At 41.4% G+C, this 27428-nt stretch overlaps 1 protein-coding gene across 1 annotated transcript; it reads left to right on the top strand.

Moving 5' to 3' along the window:
* On the top strand, positions 1 to 27428 carry Nmu (neuromedin U). Its single transcript, XM_075943406.1, has 10 exons — positions 1 to 278; positions 4892 to 4950; positions 11501 to 11548; positions 16026 to 16085; positions 17445 to 17474; positions 17566 to 17616; positions 19355 to 19423; positions 22384 to 22437; positions 24008 to 24047; positions 27293 to 27428. The coding sequence occupies exons 1-9, from the start codon at positions 41 to 43 to the stop codon at positions 24041 to 24043; spliced, it is 645 nt and encodes a 214-aa protein (XP_075799521.1). The 5' UTR covers positions 1 to 40; the 3' UTR covers positions 24044 to 24047; positions 27293 to 27428.

The following is a 27428-nucleotide window of genomic DNA, read 5'->3' on the forward strand; positions in this document are numbered from 1 at the left end:
CCACGTGTGCGCCAGATTTAAAAGTTGGCGGCGCGCGGTGATGGTCGCTTTGGTGGTTGAGCTCAACAAAAGACGCACCAGGGACGGGACGCTGAGGGACAACCAGAACACCCGCACAGCACAGGGTCCCTGGTCGCCAGTCCAGAGCCGCTTGGAAGTGACAGAGATGTCGCGAGCAGCGGGTAGCCGCCTAGGGCTGTCTGGGGGACAAGTGGTCTCTGCATCCCCGCTCCTGTCACTGCTGCTGCTCCTCGCCTGCTTCGCGGACGCCTGCAGAGGTAAGATGCCACCCTCTGCTTTCTGCCTTCTGCATTCCTCAGGCTCTCTCTGCACCGATTTCTCTGCGCTACCTTCCTTGTCTCTTCTCCGGGTTTCTAGAACCCACCTTCCACTGAAACCATGGTCTGGCTCAAGGCTACGGGACAGCCAGCTGGGGAAGCAGCGGGGATGAACTGCAGACTCCGTAGTGGGAGTTAAAAGAAAACTAAAACATTTCCCCTTTCGTCGCAGTTATTGGAGGGAAAAAAAGTCTACTGCTCCCCTTTCCAAGGCGAGGTTAAGTTGGGGTGTGCTCAGCCTCCCGGTAAGCTGGCTGTTGGGTTACATACAGAGTGGAGGAGAGGCGGGGGGCTTACAGGTTTTCAGAAGGATTAGCATTCTGATCACAGAAAGTTGAAGCGATGTTAGGCTTACCGGGTGTCTAGTGATGGGCACCTAAGACTAACAAGGCGCGTGGGAGCTGATGACAACAGGGACTTCCCCCAGCTTGGCTCCTGGGAAACCACAGGAGCAGCAAAACCAGAGAGGAAGGTCTGAAGCTCCGAATGAGTGGCGAAACAAAATGTGTCCCTTGACTGTTCTGTAAAGAAAGTTTAGTTACCAGGCAACCTGGGGGGCTATTCATTCCTGCGTTATTAGGGTCCTTCAAATTCCAAACACTGTCTTGTTCCAAACGCAAATTCTCCAGTTAGGCCCAGGTCAGCAGGCTGTTAATTTTTCAGAAATATTAAGGACTTCACATCACAGCCGCAGAGCGCTTTCGGAGCTCATAGCCTAACCCTCAGTTAGAGACGGAAAGAGACAAATATTCCTTCCCTGGCGAGCTTTTATTGCCTTCGTTTCATCATTTTGATCTTTGTGGCTGAGACACTGAGGAAGAACAGGTTTCCTTGTTTAGAAAGCAAGGTAACAGGAACGGTGAGATGGCCCATCTAGTAACGGTGCCTGGTGCCAAAGGGGAAGACCTGAGCTAGATCCCCGGCATCCACAAGTTGTCCTCTGAAGGAAACGAAAGTCCGACAGCAGCCACACAACAGCATAAAAACCTTCTGCAGCCGTGATTCACCAAGACTTAGGAAAGCTAAAGTAGCCTTTTTCTCTTTTAAATATTTTATTGGGAATACTAGAATGATAATTTCATTTACCTTCTCAAGGAAAGAGATAATTATAGCACTTTTTGATTTGTTTTATCTTTGAAGAAAGAAAGCCGGTTTATTTAATACATTGCGGAGAAATCAGTAGCCTGGCAGTAGCAGATAAACAGCCTGTAGCCAGATGATCATAACCTTTATTGGTATTTATTTATTTATTTATTTAACGTATATGGGTGCTTTGTCTGGATGTATGTCTGTGCCTCACGTGTGTGCCTGGTGTCCAAGGAGGTCAGAAGAGGGTGTGGCATCTCCTGGGACTAGAATTAGATAGAGAGTTGTGAGCTACTATGAGGGTTCAGGGAATTGAACCCAGGCTCTTGGAAGGACACACAGTGCTCTTAGCCATAGTACCAGCCTTAATAGCTATAGTTTTAAAAATTGTTTTGTTAGGGGGGAAAAAAAGCTATGCTTTTCATGCATGTTGCATGCAAGGTGCTTGCAGTGGCTTCTGCTGCTGTGGGAAATGACTATCTTAGAGAACTGGGTGGGCTGCAGGTTTCCAGAAAAGAGTAGGTGAGCCGTCAGTTTTATTTCTAAAAGAGCAAATCTGTTGGCTGACCTATCATATCATAAATAACCTTGATATTATTCAAGCAAAAGGCTTCCTCCACTGTCGGCAAGTCCCCTGACTGCTTTTCTCTCCCTTCATCCCTTTTCAGACAGAAAAAACAAACAAATTTCATTTCTCTTAAAATGTAGTAGGGTGAGGAGAGGGCAGGATGAATGGCCAGTGTGACTGATCTGCAATTAGTCCCCAAAGCCCCTACACATGGGGGAGGGACAGGCATAGCATACATAAGCCAGAATTGGCAGTAATCTAACAAGAGCAATCAGTATACAAATGTAACTAGACGAGAGATAGAGAGAGAGAGAGAGAGAGAGAGAGAGAGAGAGAGAGAGAGAGAGAGAGAATAAATGCCATAAAAGCAGGGGAAAATAAATGTCAATAAACATAGTGAAAGGGGGGGGGGAAAGTAGCAGAATACACAAGGGCTGTGAGCTAGTGAGATGATAAAAGCCGGCCAGATGTGCAGGGTAGAAACAGTTAACTCAAAGGACATGTTGGAAGAGGGGGACTTCTCATAAAGAGGAATATACTCTGGGTATCTGCCAGTCCTCTGATTAAGCCTGTAGCAATAAGAGATCAAATGGCCAAGACTAACAATGAATGTTTCTCCTACCCCGAACTCCTGTTCATTGACTGATTCTTCGTACTCCGTTAATAGTCGCTGTTTCTCACACACTAACTGCAGGGAAGGGTTAGCAAGAAGAGCATGGGTGCCCCCTTCAAAGCAATCAGATCTGTTTTAGTACACAGTGCTGAAGTAGAAATACATGAGTGAAAATGAGCAGAAGCTGCCATTTCTATGACCTAGAAGGAAAGAGCAGTGTTGATTTGGAAAATGAGGAGCGCAGTGCAAGTGCCAGCTTCTGCCAGTCCTGTACAGTCCCCATCCCAGGTGACACGGATCGAGGGTACCTTCTGGAGTCTAAGTTTGGGAATCTCGGTTCTCAGCGTGGTAACACTGAGAGATGGCGAGCCTTTGTGAATTGGGGTTAGTGGGGCACTGGGAGACTAGCAGGGTGTGTTAGTCTGGTTAGCAGGTAGAAGGGTGTGTTAGTCTGCCTGAGAAGGGATTAAAGGAGTTCCCTTGGGACTCTGGATGATTGGAGAGTGGGTTGTTATGATATTGAGACTGGCCCCTCCCTGCCCCCTGGCTGTCTCTCTCATTACACAACCACTCTACCACAGTGGTTCTCAACCTTTGGATCATGACCCCTTTGACAAACCTCAATCTCCCAAAATATTTACATTGCGATTCATAACAGTAGCAAAATTACAGTTATGAAGAGTCAATGAAAATAATTTTATGGTTGGGGGTGACCACAGCATGAGGGACTTTATTAAAGGACCACAGCATCAGGAGGATGAGAACCACTGATCTAACAGGTCCTCTATCCACCTTGAGGCTCTCACCAGAGGCTCGAGCTTAGACGCTCAGTTTCCAAAACTGTGAAGCTTCTTTCGTTATAGTTTGCCCAGCAGAAACTGGAATAACACACCAAGGGCTTGAGGGAAACATTGTTATCGGTTCCAGAAAAGAGGAGAGAAAAGCAATGCTGCTCTGTGCCTGAGTTCAGACAGATATCAGTGGATTTCTATCAACGATAGAAAAACATTTTATGTTAGGTTCTGCACCTTTCTTACCCTGGGACTGTACTTCATGTGTTTTGCAGAAGGGCCACAAAGCACCCATTTTTGATTTTGATAGAAGTGGTTAAGCACAATGGCAATTTCCAAGTGGCTCATGGGAGCTGGGGTTTGGAAGGAGTCAAGCTCCCTGTGGTCTCGGTGAGGAAGTCTTGCCTAATGCAGGGTAGCTGAGTTGGAATTTCACTTGGTCCTGAGATGATAAGGGCTAGGAATGGAAAACTTTATTCTTCACACCAAAATGCTGGGGTTGGAGAGATGGCTGAGTGGTTAAAAACATGTGCTGCTCACGCAGAGGACCTGGGTCCTCTTCCCACGCACTCACGTGGGACCTTGCAACTGCCCATGGGATCTGATGCTCTCTTCTGGATTTCTCAGACACAAGACATGCATGTAGTGCACATGCACACATGCAGACAAATACTCAAACATATAAAATAAAGATGACTAAATCACAGAAGTGCCTGTCAAACAGAGTCTCTCTCAGGAAGATCTCCAGAGACTTTAGACTTTATAAGAAGATGTGATATCACAGATTCATCCTTTCCTGCAGGCAGAAAGAGCTCAGAATACGGCTCATGAGAAAACTGTGCCGGACATGTATGTTTGTGGTATGGTGAGAAATGTATCACTGTGTGAAGGGTTTTTCCATCAGAAGGGGTTCCACCAGGTTCTGAATGCAATCAACTCTCTGTATGAAGCTTCTAAGTTATTCCTAAAACAACTACCACAGAAAGGACTGGGCATCGTTAGTAAAAGGCCTAGTATGCTTATGGCTGTTGGTTTGAGTCCCAGCACACATACACAATGCATGCACGTACCAGAATCCGATCAAGAGCACAGAAAGTGTAGCTAATTGCAACTATTACTATAACTTGTTAAATAATATGATATGAGGATTAAGGAATAATGTACTTGAAGTGTTTACCACAGCTTTTCATATGTTATTGGATTGTTTCCTCTTTCAGGTCAATTGAAAAAGCTGCTATGAGTATTCAGATATGCTTTTATGTAAAGATATAGGTAATTCATTCTTGAGAGTACTATCTCCACTGTGTTATTGGGGTTTCTTTCATAATTATGGTTTTTATGTAAGGTCAAATGCTGACATAACTAGTTGAATTAGCTTAGTAGTAATTTAAAGCAAGAAATGACAACTGGATTCTGAAAAGAAGTTGCATAGGAATAACTGATTTGAGAAAAATATAATATTGTAACATTAATGTATTCAAAACTTTATCTTTAGGTGCTCCAATACCAACTCAAAGATTAGAGCCAGAGCAAGAACTACAATTGTGGAATAAGGTAAAAAAAAATTATCCTTATAAAAATTGGCAAAGATTTCATTCTTCTTTAGAATTACTATGGCAAAGTGAAATAGTGCAATCGAACTTGAGGAAAAACTTTAATTTTACAAACACTGTGACATCATAATAATTAAGAGTGTTGTCTTCAAATAAAAGAGTCAGATACGGTGAAACACGCCTATAATTGGGAGACTGAGGCAGGAAGATTCCTGTAAGTTTGAGACTGAACCAAGACACATAATGAGTTTAAGGCCAGCCTGATCTATAGATTCATACATATATATATATGTAGATATATGAATATCAAGATACTATCTCAGGAAATTCTAAAATAGAGAGAAAGAAAGATAAAAGAAAATAATACAGCAAATGGTAAAGCTTAGAAGGCAGAAAAAAGCTTTAAAAACAGAGTAATTATAATCAATATGAACTTGCCAAAATATACCACTTACAGACATGGAATCTCAGATTGAGTTTGTATTCTATTTGTTAAAGATTTAGGAATAGTTATTTATTAAGGGGAAAGTGGTGGAGGGATGGGGAAGGGGAGGGATGTTGGGGCTTTGATCAGAACACAACACATGATATATGTAGGTGTGAAATGATCCATCTTTAACATGTCCTCAAGTAAGAGTTCCTTTCTTGTGTCAATGACCAAAGCCTGTTTTTGTCTTACACTGTCAATGTGTCATATGTTTCTCTATAAAAGAAAACTTTTCACTAAAGTGCACATGTCTGCCATTTACCTAGCCAAGGAACTTCTTCTCTTTCTCTGTCTCACTAAGAGGTGTGTCAGTCTTCAACTTCTAGCTTAATCAAATACTTTATCTGAGTTCATTTGAGATAAGCAATGATCTTTTTCTTCCTGTTCTCTGTGATGGTGAAGAATTGCATTAGTTAAGTATCTTGATGCTCAGATGTCAGAACTAGTACAAGAGCTCACAGAATCTGGGGGTATAATACCAATGTGTAAGAGTCATTAACATTTCCTTTGCCTAGAAGAAAGTAATATAACAATATAGTTTAAGATATAATTGGCTCTCTGAATCCATGAGTTAGTTCTACATCTACAGTCTCAACCAACTAGGGGTTGAAAATATTTAGGGCTGAAAAACTGTAGCTTTTCTAAGTGTACCCAGGCTCTTTCAGTTATTATTTCCCAAACACTTCAGTATAGTGACCTCCCACATAGCACTCACATGGTGGCACACACCTTACTCCGAGCACTTGGAAGGCAAAGTCAGGAGGCTCTCAGTGAGTCCTAGGTCAGCCTGGTCTACATTTCATTCACATTGTGTTGAAGATTACAAATAGTTTAGAGGTGACTTAAAGAATACAGGAGAATGTGGACTATATTCAAGTATTACACTGCTTTATATAATGAACTTGAGCGCCCATGGATTTTAGTATTCTCAGGGGTGCTGGAGCCAATCCCTACAGATACTTAGAGACAATTGTGTGTCATCTACAAGGGCAACAAAAACCAGCAGGTGATAAACACACAGTACATTTATAGAGGGAAAAATAAATTATATTAAAAGCTAAGTATGTGACTAGAAGGAGAGACATCCTTTGTTCGATGGAACAATTATGTGTTGCAGGTTATTTTTAGGAGCTGTCTGTCGTGTGTGTGTGTGTGTGTGTGTGTGTGTGTGAGAGAGAGAGAGAGAGAGAGAGAGAGAGAGAGAGAGAGAGAGAGAGAGAGAGTCTCTCACTAGGATCTGGAGTTCACAGGCTAGGCTGAACTGACTGATCAGTGAGTCCCACGATACCTTCTGTCTCTGCTTCCCCAATAGTGATTTTAAGAGTGGTGGCTTTTTATGTGAGTGTTGGGGGATTCAGCTTAAGCCCTTTTGGGACAATTGCTTTGCCCACAGGACTCAGTATAAGTCATTCACCATGATAAAAATACCCAATCTTCCACAAATTAGTCAAAGCAAAGTCCATACTATCAGTGTGGTTTTATTTAGAATAATTCCACTTACTTTTTGAAAGGAACATCTAAATTTAACCTAACATTGACACGAGAAACTAAATGTCTACAAATCCAGATGACATTTTAAACACAGGGAGCTTAAGGGGGAGAACTGTCTGTTCCTGCTTATGAAGATGCCTATAAAATGACAACTTGGGAAAGTCATATGAGGACCCAAAAATAAAGGCATGAAGTCCTGGAGTAAAAATTAGGACTTGGAAAGTCCAGCCTTTGACAGCTGCCGTCCCAGGTCCTCCAGCTAATTTCTTATCAAAAAGCCTCTGTGATTCTGCTTGTTCTGCAGGTGTTGGCAAAAGCACAATCTGCCCCCCGGACCACCACACCATGGAGGGCAGCACTCACATGGAGCAGGAAGGGCAGTGGTAGGAAATTACTTTTGCCCCTTTAACTCCCTCAGCGTGGCCGGCAGCAACCTATTCTGCACTCTCTTCCAGACTCCCCAGACAGACAGAGCCCAGTCAGTCATGATGACAATCCCTTATTAAATTTCTTCTTACCTCAGTTTCCCTTCTTCGTGCTTCTGCTGATGCTTTGAGCTTCACACCTAAAAAGACACACTTGCAATCTAGCCTCTCCTGTTTTCCTTTCTTCCACTCTGTTTGCTGATTTATTGACTGAGGCCTTTAGAGATCCAACCCAGAGAATTCAGCATGTGAGACAAGTGCTCTACTCCCGAGTTATAGCCCCAGCTACACCATTGTCTAAAAAGTCTGTTTCTGGAGGAAGCCAGACCGAAGGCGGAATGGACACACACATAAACAATACTGTGAGTTCGAGAAAGAGAAGAACAGGTTGAAACGGGTGCACTGTGTGGAGAGACATAAAACCAACACCCTGTACAAAGATGACAAGAGGAGAATTAAAGAGCCAAGCATAAAAGATAGATCATAGAGGAATAGGAGAGATGCGTGAGTATAGCGAAAACTCCAACAGAATTTCAGATGTTCCAGCACTTCCTCCCCTGGGAAGAGAGCCCCCAGCAAGTTTTTCACAGGAAGATGCCTAAAGAGCTGTGCAAGGAGACTAGCTGCAGTCTGTTTGCAGTAGAAAGAATTAGATGGGACCCAGTGTCTGTCCGTCCCTAGGAAGTGGATCGGCAATAGGTTACCACGCACAGCCTAGAGGGCTATGCAACGGGTAGAGGTCACATAATAGATGTACACTTAGCATCATGATGAGACTCTAAGTAGTATATTAAGTAGAAAATAAATGAAAAATCTTAAAGAATTTCCATGCATGCAGGCAAAATAGATTTTACAAGAATATTTACAAACGAAAGGTGCATGCCAAATACATTAGAAGAGTTGTCTATGAGAGGATGAAATGAGAATAGCAGAAGGAAATATTACAAAGAAGGCTGACGATTATATGTACGTCAAGCTGAGAAATCTTTCTGTCACTAAGCCCCCCCCCCAACAAAGTACATTAGATAAGAAGACAAAGAAATAATAAGTACCAGGTACCAAACAGTCTTTAGCAGAACAGATATTCATAAAGTGTCTTAGAAGGGTCTCTGCTCCACTAGGTCATCAAAGAACATGGGGGGAACAGAAAGCAAGGTGAATCGTTGAAATAATTCCTACTAATGTACAATATAGAAATGTATTTTAGCATGAAATGATCTCTTTTGGGAATAGCTTTGAAAAATATTTTAGATCATAATTGATAGGAAGAAAGGTGGCTATGAAAACATTGACCTTCTTTAACAGGAAAGTTAAATAAATTAATAATATGCAGCCAAGTATGGTAGCATGCAATTGTAGTACCAGTATTCAAGAGGCAATTTCAAAGCCATTCTGGGCTACACAGTAAGACCCTGTATCTCTTCTCCCAAAGAAAACAAAATCCCAATAACAGTGCACAGAAAGTGACCCACTAAGAACACAAAAGACAGTTTTTTTTTTTCTGTTGGAAGCTTTTACATTACAGAGTGGCCCAGACACTGGAAGTATGTGCTTCTCCAGCCATGTGCAAAAGCCTGTCCATTTCCAACAGATTCACCAACGGACCGTGCCGAGGTCTCACAAGCCATTAGCAGCACTGGAAAGCACTGGAGCCGTCAGCTGAGGAAAGCTGGCAAATGCTTACCCAAATGGCGAGGCAGTGAATGGAGCTGCTGTCCCCTTCCCAGTGAACGAGGAAAAAAACCAGAGCTTTACAATACTCTCCTAATTGGGTTCATTAGGTTTGTGAAGTTTCTGGTGTTTTTATTTAAGCAGCTTGATGCACCAGTGAGCTAGCAGAGGTTCCAGGCTGCCCGTTCCTGTGCACATGCCACTTCACAGATTTGGGGCAGCATGGTTTGCAGGGGGAGAGTGACTGTGACAATATTGTCCTTCTTTTGGAGGAAAACATATTTAAAGGATTTACCGTGCTAGCCAAGTGTGGTAGCATATGATTACTGTACCAGGATTACCCAACAGTTCCCCTGGGTGTGCAATGGCAGGTTCGATGCCTCTCTGCACCAATGAACACTTCGGAAGCCATTTCCTCCCAGTCTACCAAAGCAAAGACCGTGTATTTGGAGATGACAGCATTGTGTACCAGTCAATACAGCTTCAGGGAGCATTGACTTTTCAGCTCACCCTTCAGTTGACAACTTCTTCTTCTTCTTCTTCTTCTTCTTCTTCTTCTTCTTCTTCTTCTTCTTCTTCTTCTTCTTCTTCTTCTTCTTCTTCTTTTTGCATTTCTGTCTTTCAAAAATTCAATTCAAGAACTTTTATTTAATATTGATTCTGATCAAGTTAAAGACAATGTAACTCTTGACTCAAAAGTCTCTCTCTCTCTCTCTCTCTCTCTCTCTTTCTCTCTCTCTCTCTCTGTGTGTGTGTGTGTGTGTGTGTGTGTGTGTGTGTGTGTGTGTGTGTGTGTAAGTGGGAGCAGGCACATGACACAATTTCTAAATATTCCTCACATACCTGTGATTTGCCAGGTGATGTGTTCTGTGAGCTGTGGCAGATGTGAGATCATGCTTTTCTGCACTGGCTTGTGCTCTTTCTATTCCCTAAGCTCAAAAATCTTATATTTCAAGAGGCTGTCAACCTGGAAGCAACAGAGAGCTTAAGAAGTTGAGAAGCATAACTACCCCTCGTAGTCTGGTGTGAGAATACAAATTCAATTAAGTAGACCAATAAAGAATTCTGTCACAGGAAGGGTCTCTGTGATGTCGTGCCATAAAGAAGATTTAACTGAAACCACTCCAGACACCCTGAGCATGGGTGCTATTAGTTTTTCTGGCCCTGTTTTGAAAGGCCACCAAAGACATCCATGCCATAAACACAGCTTCGGGCTTAACTTGCCAGCATAGCTTTTTATGATTCCTATAAATCGCTGCTTTATTTTATTCTTCTTGTTTATAACAGTCTCACTAGGTAGCCTAAGCTGGTCTAGAACATTTGATCCTCCTGCCTCAGCCTCTCAAGTGCCGGGCTCATAGGCCCGTGCCAGCTGAGGCAGCTTGTGCGCTACAGTGTAAGACCACTACCATTTTCTCCTTAGGATAAAGGCTGAGAACAGCAGCTGCCAGCCACGGTCGCATAAGCATTCCTTGGGAGATGGAGACCTGTGGCTTCTGTTGTCCTAAGAGTTTTCCTATATGCTGTGTGTCATTCAATTATCAGGCTAAGTGAAACGACATCAGAGTCATATCGAATGCAGATCTGTACAGCACACTCCATTTTGAGGTCTTTTTTTTTTTTTTGGTCATGTTGTCAGGTTGCTAAGGCTGAATGATTTCCGGACTCTTCACTTTGCATCAAACACTCTGATGTTTGATCAGCTGTTACTGGGGACATATATCCCAATGGCTGGGGAGGAATCTTGGACAGCTCCCAATTCTAGGACTTCCTTTCTCTCCCTTTGTTCTTCCACATCCCCCGCTTCCGTCTTTCTTCTTTCCTTCTCTTTCTTTCCTTTCTACAGGGTTTTACTATGCATCCCAGCCTTCAATCTACTGTGTAGTCCAAGATGGCATCTAACTTATAGCAATCTCTTGCCGCAGAGATAGGATCATGGGCATATACTACCACACTCAGCACCCAGGACTTTCTTATAAGGCTATAGAGTTGCCTCTTCTCTGAACTGAGGGGTCAAGGCTGCCATGGCTCTTTGATTGCTGTCTGTATATGTGATAACTCCGTGAAGTCTGCTTTATGTTTTGGTCTCTTCTATTTCTAGGGTATAACTTGATGTGGGATGTCCTTCTGTATATGTATTGCTTTTTTTGGTTGATGAATAAAGCTGTATCAGCCAATGGCTTAGCAGACTAAAGCCAGGCAGGAAAAAGAGAGTAAGCGGAATCAGGGGACGCCATGTAACTACTGGCAGACACCAGATGGAACCTTCCTGATAGGTCACAGCCTCATGGCAATACATAGATTAATACAAATGGGTTAATTCAAGATGTAAGTGCTAGCAAAGAATACGGCTAAGCTATTGGCCAAATAGTATTGTGATTAATATAGTTTCTGTGTGATTATTTGGGTCTGAGCAGTCAGGAAACGAACGAGCAGTCTCTTTCCACAAAAATAACTGAGGTCTTTGTTTCCTGCAGGTGCATGAAGCTTGTTCATCCTTTCTGTCTATTGACTCCGAAGCTGAGGTAATTTCATATGGCGGGTGTTGCGTAATAATGCGGGCATTTGCTGCTGCTTAAAAACCTCCATTTCTCCCTCAGACTCATTGAGACTTGTCACAGTCGATAGTGCATTACCTTCAGGTAATATCAGGACCATGGGCTTCTGTTTGAAAAGGGCAACCTTTTATTTTTAAGTAAAATAAATTTATTATGGAAATTGAAAACTATCAAAATGCTAATTTCAAAATCAAATTGTGTTTTTTAAAAAAATGCTATACCTACTGCTCTATCCAGAGAGCTGATAACTTGCTCCCGAGTGAGTTTGAAACCCATTGGAACAGTTATTAAAATGCTAGTTTGGCTATTGTTATAGATCTAGGACCAGAATCGAGCTTTCTGGGAGGGCTTAGGCAGTGTCCCTGAGTCTCCCATCAGAGCTGAGGCAGATACTGCACAAAGACAGCTGACCACTGTGTTGGTGCAGAAGACCAAAGGCTGAACTGCGCATGCCCACTTTCCTGCTTCCAGCTACCCGGGAGGTAGCTTAATTCTTTTCTCATAGGAGGAGGGTGAGGGGAGTGCTGGTCTACCTCCTCCACAGGGAGACAAGTGTGTTATCTCTATCCAGATTTTACTGGCTGCTGCTGCTTCGGCCTGCAGGTCTGAGTGCTGCAAGGACCCAGACTTCACCTTATTGACTTCACCTGTTTTCAGATTCAGTGCCTCCAGGGTCTTTGACAGAAACATGTGCACCTCATCCACATCCTCTGGCCCAGGCTAAGTGACCATTTATATGCTTCTCCATATGGCAGGAGTGGAGATGCAGCCTTGTGTAATGCTGTTTCCTAGCTGTAGAGATTTCCCTGCCAGAAGTTAGAGGCATTTGCGTGGGGTTGGACAGAGGGCAGGGAACAATATTTCAAATTCTTATTTTCAGCTCCAATTTTTGCCTTAGTTACTTTCTCTCTGCTGTGAAAAAGCATCCCAACAAACAGCGAAGGGCTAAAAGGTTTATATGGCTCATGGCCGGGGGAATACAGTCCGTCAGGGCAGGGGAAGCATGGCCGGGGGAATACAGTCTGTCAGGGCAGGGGAAGCATGGCGGCAGGAGCTGCAAGCTGACTGACCGCATTGCATCAGTACACGGGAAGCAGGGAGTGACAGGAAGTGGTGCCAGGCTATAAAGCCTCAAGGCCCATCTTCTGTGATTTACTTCCTCCAACCAAAACTCCACCTCCCAAAGGCTCCACAGATTCCCCCAAGTGCCATAAACTGGGGACCCAGTGTTCATACGTGTGAGTCTCTGGGAGACGTATTCAAACCACAAGAAGCACTGTCAGGTGAGTGACATGTGATAGATATTAGCATGTAAGCCTTTGTGCTGAACTTATAATTCAGGAACAGCATTAAATAATTTCATACCCACAATGCCCACTGGATACATTTTTAATCACTTGTTTAAACTTTATCAACATAAACTAACTTAATCCTTTTCTATTTATGGTGTATGTGTGTGTGTGTGTGTGTGTGTGTGTGTGTGTGTGTGTGTGTATCTGTGTGTGTGTGCATGTGTGTATCTCTCTGTATGTGTGTGGTGCGTGCATATATATATGTGTGTGTGTGTGTATATATATATATATCTGTGTGCATATGTGTGGACTCTATGTGTGGGTATACACTGTAACTGTACATGTGTGCTATGCATGTGAAGGTTCTAGATTAATGTCAGGAATCATCTTCCATTCCCCTCCCACCTTATTCACTGGAGTAGGGTCTGTCAATCAAACCCAGACCTTGCCTATATGGCTAGTCTTGCTAGCCAGCTCTAGGGATCCCAGCTCCACCTTCTGAGGCTGAAATGGGGCTAACACACCCACCCTGCCTTTGCATAAGATCCAAACTCTGCCCCCACACTTATGCAGCGGTCTCTTTAAGCACTGGGCCATTGCCCCAACTCCACAAGTTAACTCTTTATTGAACTTTATTTCTGGACACCTTTTTAAAATTAACTCTTTTTTTTTTCATTTATTTTACACCCTGACTGCCGTTTCCTCTCCCTTCTCTCCTCTGACTCCCCTCCCCCTCCTCACATCTACTCCTCTCCTGTCCTCCCCTTAATGGGAAGGCCTCCCATTAACAAGAGCCTGGCAGGTGTGCTGTCTCTGTCATTTACATCTGTAACGTCTAAAATACATTTCAATACTTTAAATATGAATTTCACATTAACTCTTATTAACAATGTGACTAATCTGAATAGTGCGTCAAGATGTTTTTCCAAATAAAAATTTAAGACCCATAAATACAAGATAAAATATCACCTATCCCATGTATGAAAGGCGTTTAAGAATTGTTGAGGACAAAAGCTTCTTACAGAGAGGAGCTAGAGCAAAAATGCATCTATTTTTAAATGTTTCCAGTCAAACATCAGTGTTATTGCCAAGTCTCATCCAGCCTAGCCACGGTTTCTTAAGGAGCGACTACAACCTACGCATGTATATACAGTCTTCTTTGATTGAAATGCCTCTTTGACATGGGACATAGCTAAGTATTTCCCTTTTGTTATTTTGGATTTTACTGCATTTCCATATGGGCTATTTGAAAAACTAACTTTAGGGCTTTTATTACCAGATTCTCCAGGAGTGGCCTGAAAGGAACAGGTAAGGAAGGGCAGGCCACACTGTGGACCTCTGTCATTCCACTCCCGATAGCTGGGGGCTGGGCCTCAGTGGTAGAGCACCAACCCAGCAGGCATTTATGTGACACCCCCAGCATCATAAAACAACTGAAAAATAGTTAACTCCAAACTATAGAATCAGCAGGCATTGCAGAGGCCACCAAGGTGTATCACTAAGTAGAAGGCCTGGCTCCCAGTCCACACAGTCAACTACAACTTCCTAAGGTACCGGGCAAGTGACAATCGGGTGGGACCTTATTTCCTCTATACAAAAAGTGCCAATTGCTGTCCTGTGTCCCCTGTCCATACGTTTTCAGAACGGAATGCAAATTATGTGCAGGAGAGTATTTTCTAACGCATTGAAACACCATGTATACATATGGTCCATGTTGTGTTCATATATATCCCAATGATTTACCTGGAAAGCAAACAGACCGCAGGAGGAAGATAAAAAACAGACCTTCAGCACAGTGGCTCCAACTGTGTTTCTGAGCACAGACAGTCACGCCAGGTCCACTGGGTGAGAATACTGACAACATGGAGCCATCTTTTCTAAACTGAGAGTACCTGCCACCGTAAATTAAACCGGAGCGTTTCCTGCTTTTAATCCTTCCAGGAACTTCCTGCAGTGACGTCACCCCAGATTTCTGGCTGAAGAAACTGAGGTGTAAAGAGATTAAGTAACCAGCCTGCAGTAACACGGTGTGGGGTAGAAATGGGATCCGCACTGTTGTTTAGTTCCAGGCTCTTCACTTGAACCACGGTCACGCTGCCCCAGCTTTACGTTACTCCAGAAAAGAGCCTATAAGGACCCCGTGGCTCACGGGGCGACTCTGCTAGGTCCTGTGCACGGCAGGGTTTGCCCCTGCTTGTCCATTTGTGCCACTCCTTACCACGCCCAGCTGGCTACCAACCACAGGATTCCTGTCCTAATTCTGCTCTCTGATGCTTTGACAAACCTGATCCTGGGACGTGCTGTCAGCAACCTGGAAAGGGAGGCACCCAGATTAGGGGCACCACGCACGACTTCTCGTCCTTCGGTTCCCATTGTTTGAGAGCAATGGCAGGATTTTCAAATTAGCCAGGAATGAGTAATGCTGTGTGAGGCTCACAGCTTTGGCATGCACACGCACTCCACCACAAGCCGGGAGGGAGGATTAATCCCTTGCTGGCACGACCCAGGTTATCTTAGTCATAGGGTTCCATGATCTCTCAGCGAGTGTTGAGAGCTATGGAACAGGACCACAGCGAAAGCCTCAATCCGTGCATGGCTGCTGCAAGGAAAGAAAGAGGGTTTTCTTTGCTTCTTGTACGTGTGCTCAAGTACGCGTGCATACGTGTGTGTGTGTGTGTGTGTGTGTGTGTACATGGGAATGCACACCCATGTCCACCCAAGCAGAGGCCATAAGAAGACACTAGGCATCTTCCACCATCCCTCTCCACCGTGTTTGCTGAGATGAGGACCTTATAGAGCCTGAGTTTGTCCCTGTATCTAGACTGATGGGTCAGCACACTCTCAGGATCTACCTGTCTCCGTGCCCAATGCTGGAGAGTTTAGTGAAGGTGCTCGGGATTTGAACTCAAGTCCTCTTGCAGTCCCAGCAAACTCTCTTACCCGCTGAGCCATCGCCCTGGCCCAAGGATGTTTTAGCAGCCGAAAGATTATTTTGAGAGAAATCCATTGACCCCTACAGAGTTTCAGTGGAGCACAGTAAGGACCTCTTCGCAGTGCAGATGGAACCCACTTGCGCTTCCGACATCTTAAGCTTCACCCCGTGTGCAGGTGCTAAGAGAAGTCCAGCCCATGTGTCTTCTTGTTTGCCTTAGGCATCCGCTGCACTGAGGGAGTTTTGCCGTGTGGTGACGGAGATCCGCCAGAAGCCTCAGGTAAGACTGTAGTCCTGTAGCCAAACAGCCAACCAAACTAACGTCTTGAAATTCCTCCTCCTTGAAGAAAATACGCCCAATTTAGGAAGCCTGTCAACAGGAGCTAGAAGACTCACTGACTTGGGATGAGAAACAAGTGCTTCAGTTTCTCTGATACCTCATATTTTCATATTGGTAAAGTTCATAATCAGATAATTAGGAAATCACAGGTCTCCTTCAAGCATAAAATGTGGTCTGATGGAACAAATTAATGATCATACAGTCTTGTCTCACCCACTCGTACAACTGGGAGACAAGAATGAATTTAAGCTGCTGAATATTGTTATAGCGTAGGACATTAAGAATGGAAAAACAGAGCTGGGGAGAGCATTTGGCTGGCATGCGTGCAGTCTCGGCTTTCACCCCACCATCGGGAAAAACAAACAAGCAGACACAAGGAAAACCAAACCAGACAACAGAATTATCAATGTCAGTTTGAAAATTCTGATGGCTTCAGTGTCCTGGTTTCTGCTTTGAATTATCTGATTTTTCCGGGAGAGCGCGTTGGCCTAGGTGAAGACAGGTGGAAACCTAAGAGATCACACACCATTAACCCTCAGTTCTAACCTGTGCTTCAGGTTGAACAAATCTCACCCCCTCCCCCATTAAAGGCGAAAGGCTTAGGTTCCGAATGACGTTCATTAGCCTCTCAAACCTACCCTAAACTCCAGCCACCAAACCTTCCACAAACAATGACTCAAGGATAGTTTGAAGGCATCGGTGTTTTCTGAAATTTCAGATTCAGTGGCAAATTAATCTATTCTTTCTAGTGGTGATGTTCCCCTCCAAAAGTGTAATAAAACATATTTTCTTCTAATTAAGATCAAAGTAATGACAGGAACATCTGTCCATCGTCTTTCTTTGGTGCTAAGAATAAATGAAACAAAAAAGTGATATAAGTCTTAAAACACAGACATTTTAGAGACAAGCGACTACGGGGAAGCTTATGATAGAAAAATAGCTCATAGTTTTATTTAGCATGACAATTAAAAGTACTCTGATGTTGTCTGCTTATTCGTTTGCTCTGGACGCTCTATTATGCGGTTGCATTATAATTTCCCATCCCATCACTGTTAAACATGAGCATGCTTTGAGTTTTTATTCTTATAAGTAATTATATAGAAAAGATCACTATATTTTTATAAGTAATATTTAATTAATTTTTCATTTATTTTTGGAGCAAAAGATGCTTAATGAACTTGAGTCCTATGTTTGAAATACAACATCATATTTTTGAAATTTTACATCATTCCATAATTTCCAAGTATGTAACATAAAGTTTTATAATGTATGTTATAATGATATATATCTCTTCACTAGGAACAAAATGAAAAAGATAATACTAAGAGGGTAAGGTGATTTTCCTGAATACATATACCCTATAGAAGAACAGAGGAAGCCGCAGCTCTTTGATATGCAACTCTCCTTTCTGTTTTAACAGTTCTTATTTCATTATTCAAAGACAGAGAAGTCGGGAAACTCAAATATTGTGGTAAGTAGTCACTACCATGTGTTTAAGAGGAAACTAACTTTAAAAAATTATCTAGCATAGCATGAGACTACAACTCATATATTTTACTCAAAAAGTTATGTATGGGTCTGAAGATGTAGCTCAGTGTCTGCTTCTTCAGTGGCATAAAGGGAAAAGAACTAAGCTTCTATGTGAGTGAATGAATAGAAATCAACATTTACTTTTCATGTCAATAACTGTGTGTGCCTATATTCACCCATTCACAATTCTGTGTTGGACACAACTCTAAATGCCAGATATATGGTAGTAAGTAAAAAACATTTACGAGAGAAACCCCTCCTTTATCAATTTGTATTCAATGACCAAAAAAGAAGAAGAAGTCTAAGAGCAAACAAATAAGTAAAATGAATTGTTTGGGGTGATATTAATGGAAGAGAAATGTAGTGTCATCCAAAGACACTTTTAAAAAGAATTATTTCAAAAGACAAGGATCGGTGGCCAACTGGAAATATCATCTGTTCTTGCTCATTACCATTAGGTAGATGTTCATTGTGAGAATGTATTCTCAGAGTACCCAGAAATGAGTAACCCAGGCTTAAGTCACATCAGACTTCTGTGGTTTCGGTGGTCGTTTTTGGGTTGTTTGCTTTTGCTCTTTCATTTTAGTTTCAGTTTTGCATGGACTTTAAAAATACAAACTGGCTAGGGCTGTAGCATGGTAGGTAGAGTCCTTGCATGCTATAAACAAAACCCTGGGCTTTATCTTCTGCACCAGAAAAATAAATAAACATAGAAGTTATTTGTCTGTAGTAGTTAGTCTTCGCAAGCTTGGGATCCACTACTGTGCACGGTTTAGGGGATGAGAAGGACAATGTGTCTTAAACATGTGCTGAAAAGGTAAATGTGAACTTGAATTCTATTTGAAGTTTGCACCGCACAGAATAACCTTACATGTGAACAGATGAGGGTCTTAAGTAAGATTAGCTACATAGCAAACACAGGTTGCAGTCATAAGCAGATAATCATCATCTAGGATTGAAAGTCATCCATTTGTTAAATGAATTTACTGTTAGCGAGGAAGCTCAGTTCGCCCCAGACCTTAAGAAAGTGCAGCTGTATCAGGTGGCTGTGTGTCTCAGCTGCGCTTTCGTTTTCTTGCACACGACATCTCTTCATTTTTAGAAAGTGCGTCTTTGTCACCTTTTCCGTTACCAGTAGCACATTGTCATCTTTCTGTCCCCTCTTGTCTTGTTCTTGTTCCATTTTAAATAGTTAGCTTATGAAGGAGATTTCCAGGTGTGTGTGCTAGACGCACCCAGATAGCAACGTTTGTAAGGGAAAACTGATACTGGCAAGTTGCCTTCATTTGGACCAAATTATTTTGAGTAAGAGTAGAAGATGGCAGATGGCTTTCTGCCCCCCTAGAGAGGCATCTGGGGATGCACCTGTTGGCGCTGTAGCTGATCTGACAGATAACGACAAAGAGCTTAGTGTAGGACTAGCAACCTGCTCCCCGTCTTGGTTTATGGACTAGAAAATTCTATCCCATTCCTCGGTTTATTTACTGCAGTTCTTTAAGTGGCTTACAACAGGCTGTTGGGTAATATCTTTAATCTCCATTTTTTGGTCCTCTGATCTGGGGCAAGAAGAGTGGGTAAAAAACAGGCAGGCAGACAGACAGATGGACAGACAGAAAGAAAGCGTCGTACTACCCAATGCTGAAGAGCCTGGTGCTCATTGTGTGTGTTCATGTCCTCAGTCGTCTGTCGTGCATCCGTTGCTGCAGCTCGTTCCTCAACTCCATGAGAGAAGAATGAAGAGATTCAAGGTGGGCGTCTGTAACACAAAGTGCATGCTGGCTTTGCCACTGGGGGCAGCCCCTTCTGCTAACTGCAGCGCTGGTCTTTTGTAAGCTACCCTTCTTCAGGGTGAGGCCCTCACATCGGCTTTCTGTCACAATGACAGTATGTTGGAGAAAACACGACTTAAATGAAGTATTTGGCTCAATGAGTTAGAGGTTTCAGTCTTTGGTCAACTTGATAAACCGCATCGCTTTCTGCCTGTGGGGAAGTGGTTGTGGTGAATTTGTTCAGTTGGCCAAAGCCTCTCACTCTACAGTGACCGGAGTGGAGGAGGAAGAGCTTAGTGTTCCCATTCTCTTCAAGTTGAATGCATGCAGGGACATAATGTCCTTCTACTAGCTTTGCCTTGGAAAGATCCCACTACCTCTCAATGGGACCACAGGCTGATGACCAAGCGCAAGGCCTTTGGGAGACATTGCATATCAGAACCATCACATGGTTGGTTAACCTGCATAATGGCATTGTACAATCTTTTTCCCTCTCTGTGTTCTGGCCCCTTCTAGCTCGAGCCCTGGACATTGAGGAAAACTTGGGTGACCTTCCATGTCATTCTCATTGAGAAAATGTTTTCCTGATTTAAGAAATGGAACTGCTGGGTGTTTGGTCTTTAGGGAGGAACTGACAATCCAATCAAGTAAAATTTATTACCCCTGTGTTCTTGCTGACAAATAGCCAGGGTGGTATAATTATTTTTTTTGTCCAAGTGTTAAAACATTGATAAGAATAAGGGTCGTAAACATACACATCATAAAACAAATGTCAATGTTTCATTTTTCCCATGAATAGCAAAAATAGGACCTAAATCTAGTACTAATGTGTAAGGTGAATATAACTAAGCTAACACACTGTTAACTAGTATTTATATATAAGGTGACTATAACTAAGCTAACACACCGTTAACTAGTACTAATGTGTAAGGTGACTATAACTAAGTTAACACACTGTTAACTAGAAACTGGGACTTTTCAGGGTCAGTAAAGAACAGTCCTGATGCTTTTCATGTTGGAAGTCCTGGGTAGCATTTTAAAGTGAGACTTTGTATTTTGGGTCTAGTATTACCACCTTTGATTTATTAGGAGCCTGGCCGGGCTTTTGCAGGTTCTGAGAACTCAAGGTGACAAAAGGGAAGTCACATTAGTTAGATAAGTTTCCATGAGTTGTCTAGTATGAGAAGTGACCATGCAGTTCACTGACCCTTAGTCTAGGCAAAACAAACAAACAAACAAACAAGAATGTCTTCATTGTGATATTCCCTTTATGGTTTAATGATAGTTACTTTCATTATTATACGGTTACCACTACATACTTAAAAGCTGAATTTGGGTCTGGTGTTTTTCTTAACTTTGACACTGATTTTTTTAACTCTTCATAACGCACATTTTCAAAAAGCATGCCATTATATGAGTAAATGTCCCAGAATTTATGTTTTATGATCATTATTTCCTTCTTTTAGAATTTTAGCTTCAGTTGAATACTGCTATCTGCTGCTAACTTTAAAGAGAAACCTAACAGGGGATTTAATGACACCTTAAATATGTAGAAATTCTCCAAACGGGGACTAAAGTACAGTGGTAGTACACCACCCTGGCATGTGGGAGGCCCTAGGTTCAATTCCAGCACCCCTCCACCCCCAAGTGGTAGAATTCTCAGACTGAAAAAGAAAGTCAGTGTCATCAAGTTTTCTAGACACCAATGCACACTTTATTTCCTACAATGTCTGAATCGACCAGAGACAATTATTTTGACTACATTATTTCAGTCTCACGAGTTACACAAGGAAAGACTGAGTGATATTCATTATTATGCCTAGTTTAGCACATGGCTCCCTTTTCTGGCTTGAGCGAGACTATCGTAGTTGCAGGCAGCTATCTTTTTAATCTCTTTATCTTTAGTCCCTTTTAATCTCTCCTTTCCAAAGTATTTCCGTTTTCGAGGACTCTGTCTCTGATGACAGCATCCTGAAAATCTTTGCTTTGGTGTTGCATTTGAATGTTTTAATTTTCATTGTGCCCTCTTTAAATCTTGGATATACTCAGGACCTGCTTTTAGACAAGTACCTAAACACATAGTTTCTGCATATACATTTTAAATACCAATGGTTCAATCTTAATTTGAGAAGCATATTAAAATAATAATTAAGTACAAATACTGGGAATTAGAGATAGATTTTCTGTAAATCAAGGATTTATGAACTTAAATACATTTCTTAGAGGCATTTCTTAGAATAAAGAACATAGCTCTACTTATAAGAAAACAGTTTTGACTGATAAATTTATTGATCTCCATGAATTATTAATGCAAACAGGACACTACAAGTCAATTACAAAGAAACTATAAAATGTTAAATTTTCTTTTCATAGTTTAGGGTAGCGTGCTTAAGTAATGCTATGTAATATGCCTGTATTACAGCTGTTCCTATTTGGCATTTTTTTTCATGATTGTTCTGCACATGCAATAATATTAAGACAACCTCTTTCAAGGCATTGGCTAAAGCTGTCCCTCGGGTTCCATGTAGACGTATTCTATTCTTGCTTTAACAGCAATTCCAGCTTGATTTCCCCTGTCCGTGTCACCACATCTAACACTTCTGTTAAAGGGAGTATTTTATTCTAGAAGAATGTCAAAAAGAGACTTTTAAATACATCGTACCTGACATTTTCTTTCTATGTATTGATGAATTACATATACTTGACAAAATTTTTAAAAGAAAATCTATGAAGAATGTATTTTTAAATACACCATTCTGGGGATACTGGAGGCTGTCGAAATGGTTCAGATGTAAACATAAGAGCTCTCTATGATATGAAGACTCTACTCAAGCCTTTGGTACCTTTTGTTGAGTTGGAAAACTTAAAATAATATTGAACTTTGCTACACATTTGTTTTAGTGTTATTTAATTTGCTATGTCATCCTTATTTCTTTCAGGAAGAATTCCGGAGTCCTTTTGCTGGTCAAAGTAGGGGATACTTTTTATTCAGGGTATGTATATATGGCATTTTATGATCAACATTATGAAAGTTAACAAAGTATTTTAAATGTATACTCACCGAATTAACTTGTCGTAATGAAGTTTTGCAGTGAACTTATAGACACTTGATTTGGTTTTATTCCTCACACTACCCTATTGTTTGGAACCAGAGCGTCTCTGATCTCCCTTCCACTACCCCGTGTGTAAATGCTCCAATGACATTCATTACTTCACAGTTTAATCTCATGATATTTTATGTAAAAGAAACAAAAGCCAAGGAATTGGTTATTAGAGTTTTGATCAAATAGATTACAAGAGTTGTGATTATGCTTACAAACTATTAGTTAAAAATTCTATGATAATAAAAACTACAAGTAGAGATATTTTTATGACCAGGTTTATCATTTTGCATTTGTATATAAATCTACTTCTAAATAGCCATGTTTTCTTCATGTTTCTTAACACACAACCAAAAAGTTAGATATTTAATAAATGTATTCAACAACTGTTTCCTGGACTTCTAATAGGTATTAGGGAAGGTATTAATAGATGGGAATGAAAAGATAGAGCACATACTACTCTTACAGAGTTCAGTTCCCAGCATTTGCTTCAGGAAGCTCACAGCCTATAACTCAAGCTCCGGGGCATCTAGAGCTCTGTCCTGACCTCTGTGGGCACCTGCATCTACACATACACCAACACATATATGGAATTTACAGTAAAAGAAAATATTTTAAAAGAAAGTACAGTGTTGGCGGAGGTTTCTGTCCTGCCTGGCCCCTCAGCTGTTCAGTCCCAAAGAAACACACAGAGGTCTACAATAATTAGAAACTTGTTGGCCCAGTAGCTCAGACTTTCTTATAAAGTCATCCCTTGGTATCTAAGGAGGATTGTTTTAAAAAGCCAAAATCAGAGGATACTCAAGTCCTTTGTATTAAATGATGTGTTATTTGTATACGTCCTACCACATCCTCTGTAAGTCTGCTTTAGATGAGAGTTGGGACAAACATCTTACCTGGGGACTGGAGGTGACACAGAGATGACTTGACGTGTGAGTACCAGAGATTAGACAGGATGTATTTAATGAAACATTTAGCTGAAAATTTTCAACTTTATCCTGAGGCCCAAGGTCGTGTTCCTGTGGGAAAATTTACGTCAGCAAATTGGAGAATGGACTGGACTGGATTGCAGGACTGGATTGACAGCAAGAATATATAAAATGAAACACCATGACATTGGAAAGTTAGCATCGGTTTGCATCAAAATGAAATTTGAGAACATTTCTTATCGAATGTTGGTTCCTTACAAGCACAGCGGAGTAGTTTCTAATTCATCATGATCCTGTCAGCTTTAGCAGTGTCTCCGAACTTAGTAGAAATATAGATTTCCAAGTTCCACTTCAGATTTAGTAAATCAGAAACTGCATCTGTGGAGTCCAACAAGCCCTTTTCTGTTCTGTCCATAGCTTGTTGGGTCACCTCAGTGTACAGTAAGGGCCCTTCTTTATATTATTAGGCTTCTTTCAATGGAATTACCTCACATCATTAGTTTACAATTTCTTTCCAATCTATTCTTTTGTAGCCACGCAATGGGAAGAGGTCAACAGGTTTCATTTAAAATGGTATGTGTTCCAAAAATACATAAATAAATAAACATGAAACAGCATGTGTTTCACAACTGAACTCAACTTGGAAGATTCTGTTTGTCACAAATTAAACCATACTCATATATGCTTCAATTGTTCAATTGCATATATACACTAACATTATATATAAAACTTCAATTGTAGGGGCAATGCAGGCTTTAGGAATGGGAAGTACTGGTATTTCAGGGTCAGATTTGCTTTGATCCTAGTATTCCTTGGTCTATGACACAACAGTAGTCATCCAAAGAGATTTTTGGAGATGATGACCCCATCATTGTTTATTGTGCATGTCATAAAATGTCAGGGATTTCATTCCTATTCTGTTAGTCAGCTCCATCGGAGCAGGCCGGGATTCACTGCCAGGTACATTGGTCTTCCAACTAACTCATACTCAAAAAATGTTTATAAATCTGGGGATGCAGCTCAGTTGGTAGGGTGGTGGCTGACATGCACGAAGCCACAAAAGTGGCGGGTGTTGCTGGCTCCTGAGGTAGCTTGATTCCCAATCTTCTGAGAAATCACCACATTGATTTCCAGAGTGGTAGTACAAGTTTGCATTCCCACCAGCAATGGAAGAGTGTTCCCATTACTCCACATCCTCTCCAGCATAAGCTATCAGTGGTGTTTTTTTTTCTTAGCCATTCTGACTGATATAAGATGGTATCTCAGAGTTGTTTTTGCGTTTCTCCATGGCTAAAGTTGTTGAACATTTCCTTGTGTCTTTCAGCCATTTGAGATTCTTCTGTTGAGAATTCTGTTTAGTTCTGTACACCATTTTTAATTGGATTATTTGGAATTTTGATGTCTAATTTCTTGAGTTCTTTATATATTTTGGAGACAAGTCCTCTGTCTGATGCGGGGCTGGCAAAGATCTTTTTCTGTTCAGTAGGCTGCCTTTTTGTCTTTTTGGCTGTGTCCTTTGCAGAATCTTCTCAGTTTCCAGAGGTCCCATTTATGTATTGTTGCTCTCAGTGTCTGTGCTGCTGGTGTTATATTTAGGAAGTGGTCTCCTGTGCCCATGCATTGAAGGCTACTTCCCACTTCCTTTTCTATCAGGTTCAGTGTGGTTGGATTTATATTGAAGTCTTTAATCCATTTAGAAGTGAGCTTTGTGCATGGGGATAGATATGGATCTGTTTTCATTCTTCTACATGTTGACATCCAGTTATGTCAGCGTCATTTGTTGAACATGCTTTTTTCCTATTGTGTATTTTTAGCTTCTTTGTCAAAAATCAGGTGTTCATAGGTGTATGGATTAATATCCGTGTCTTCAATTTGATTCCATTGATCTTGCTGTCTGTTTTTATGACAATACCAAGCTGTTTTCACTACTGTAGCTCTATAATAGAGATTGATGTCAGGGATGGTGATGCCTCTGGACCATGATGGGGTCACCCTCTGAAACAGTTTACCTGAGCTAATGGGAGCTCACCAACTTCAGCTGGACAAGGAAGGAACAAGCCTAAATCCAAACTAGACCCTCTGAATGTGGGTGACAGATGGATGGATGGATGGATGGAATAGACTGCGGGGCCACTGGCAGTGGTCCAGGACTTATCCCTACTGCATATATTGGCTTTTAGGAAACATATTCTCTTTGGACGGATCCCTAGCTATAGTAGCCTAGCTATAGTAGGGAGTCGATATAGCCTTGAACCTCTCTGAGGAATGGGGGACTAGGTAGAGGGAATGGGAGGAGGGGAAGTAGAGGGAACTGGGATTGGTATGTAAAATGAATAAAGATAGTTTGTTTTCTTTTAAAAAATAAATTACATTTTTAAAAAGTGGCAGGTGGGGGAGCACTGGAGAGATGGCTCAGAGATTAAGAGTGCTTGTCATTTATGCAAAGGACTAGAATTTGGCTCCACCACCCACACTGGACAGCTCTCAATTGCTTATAATTAACCGTAGCTCCTAGGGATATGACACTCTCTTTTGATCTCCACAGGCACCCCACACACCACACACACCACACACACACACACACACACACACATACACACACACACACACACACACAAATTCTTTAAAAATAAAAATGAGCAAAGCAGAAATTTCTTAAAGCAAATCTGGATCTTTGAAAAAAAATACATTATTTCGTCCAGTTTATTCTAGAAAAAGACAAAACTATAAATATACAAAAGCAGAAATGAAAAGCCAGAGATTGAAACAACTAGAGGAGTTAAAGTCACCAGAACCTTTTCTACACAGTCACAACGGACATGAAATCTGAACAATTTAGTATGAACTTTGCTCTGAATTTCAGAAAATGCAATTTTATGTACATTCCCTCTGTTAGGGTCTACTTGGTCTATTTTGCTCGCAATTTTATTTACAAATAAAATAGTAATTCAACAGTCATTTCCCTTCTTGCTTTTGTCATCTGAATACCTAATTTCTTGCTTTATCCTGATAACATTTAGTAAGAAAATAAGTATAAACTGTGAATCACGTCATGGCAGATAGATGAGTAAACCAACAAGAAAATATTTTTTGATAGATCTTATTTTATTGAAGATATCAGTCTCATCACATGTGGTCCGAGAACATTCAAATGAGAGCTTAAACAAAATCAGATATAAAAGGCCAGTCGCCAGCTACAACAGCCAATGACGTCACATTTGCTGATGATCCCCTCAGTGGCCACAGAGCTATTCAGCGTGGCTTCCTCAGCCGTGAGTTCTTGGAAACCCTCAGTTTCAGGACTTGGGATTTTTCTTCACCATCTGAAGAGCTCTAAGAAGCTTAGCAGGAGTTGGAGACCAACTTATCCTTGGTACTGAGCCAAAATGTGGCTGGCTGAGGCTTGGATTAGGTCACAGCAGCATTCAGCAGTGCCAGGGTCTTCTCCGTGAGCTTACAGATGAACTGTGCCATGGTCTAAGGCGGATGTGGGGAAAACTTGACATATTTATATTCTTATTGGGACTAATAAGCTCTAGTAAACTACTTTCACATTGTTAAATATATTATTAAATATTATAACTATTAGGCACACATATGTGTAGAATAAATGTGTCATTAGAGAGTGATTAGGCAATAAATTGAAAAAATACAGAGAGAGAGAGAGAGAGGCTGAAGAACAGTTGGGAAATATCTCAATTCCCAATGTTATTATACTATAACAAAATATTCATAGAAATATCTGTATAAGCATAATATGTACATATTCCTCGCCTCACATATATGTGAATCTAATTAATTTTTTTTTCTTTTTACAGATGTTGACTGATTTTCCATTGAAACAGTGCGATAAGATATATAATATACTTACATTTTGTTTTAAAAAATGATTCCTCCTAAATTTACTCTGTTGCAAACCCCTGCTTTGTAACATTCTCCGTGACAGTTGAGACT

This window comes from Microtus pennsylvanicus, chromosome 12 (assembly GCF_037038515.1).
Source record: "Microtus pennsylvanicus isolate mMicPen1 chromosome 12, mMicPen1.hap1, whole genome shotgun sequence".
Taxonomy (NCBI): Eukaryota; Metazoa; Chordata; class Mammalia; order Rodentia; family Cricetidae; genus Microtus; species Microtus pennsylvanicus.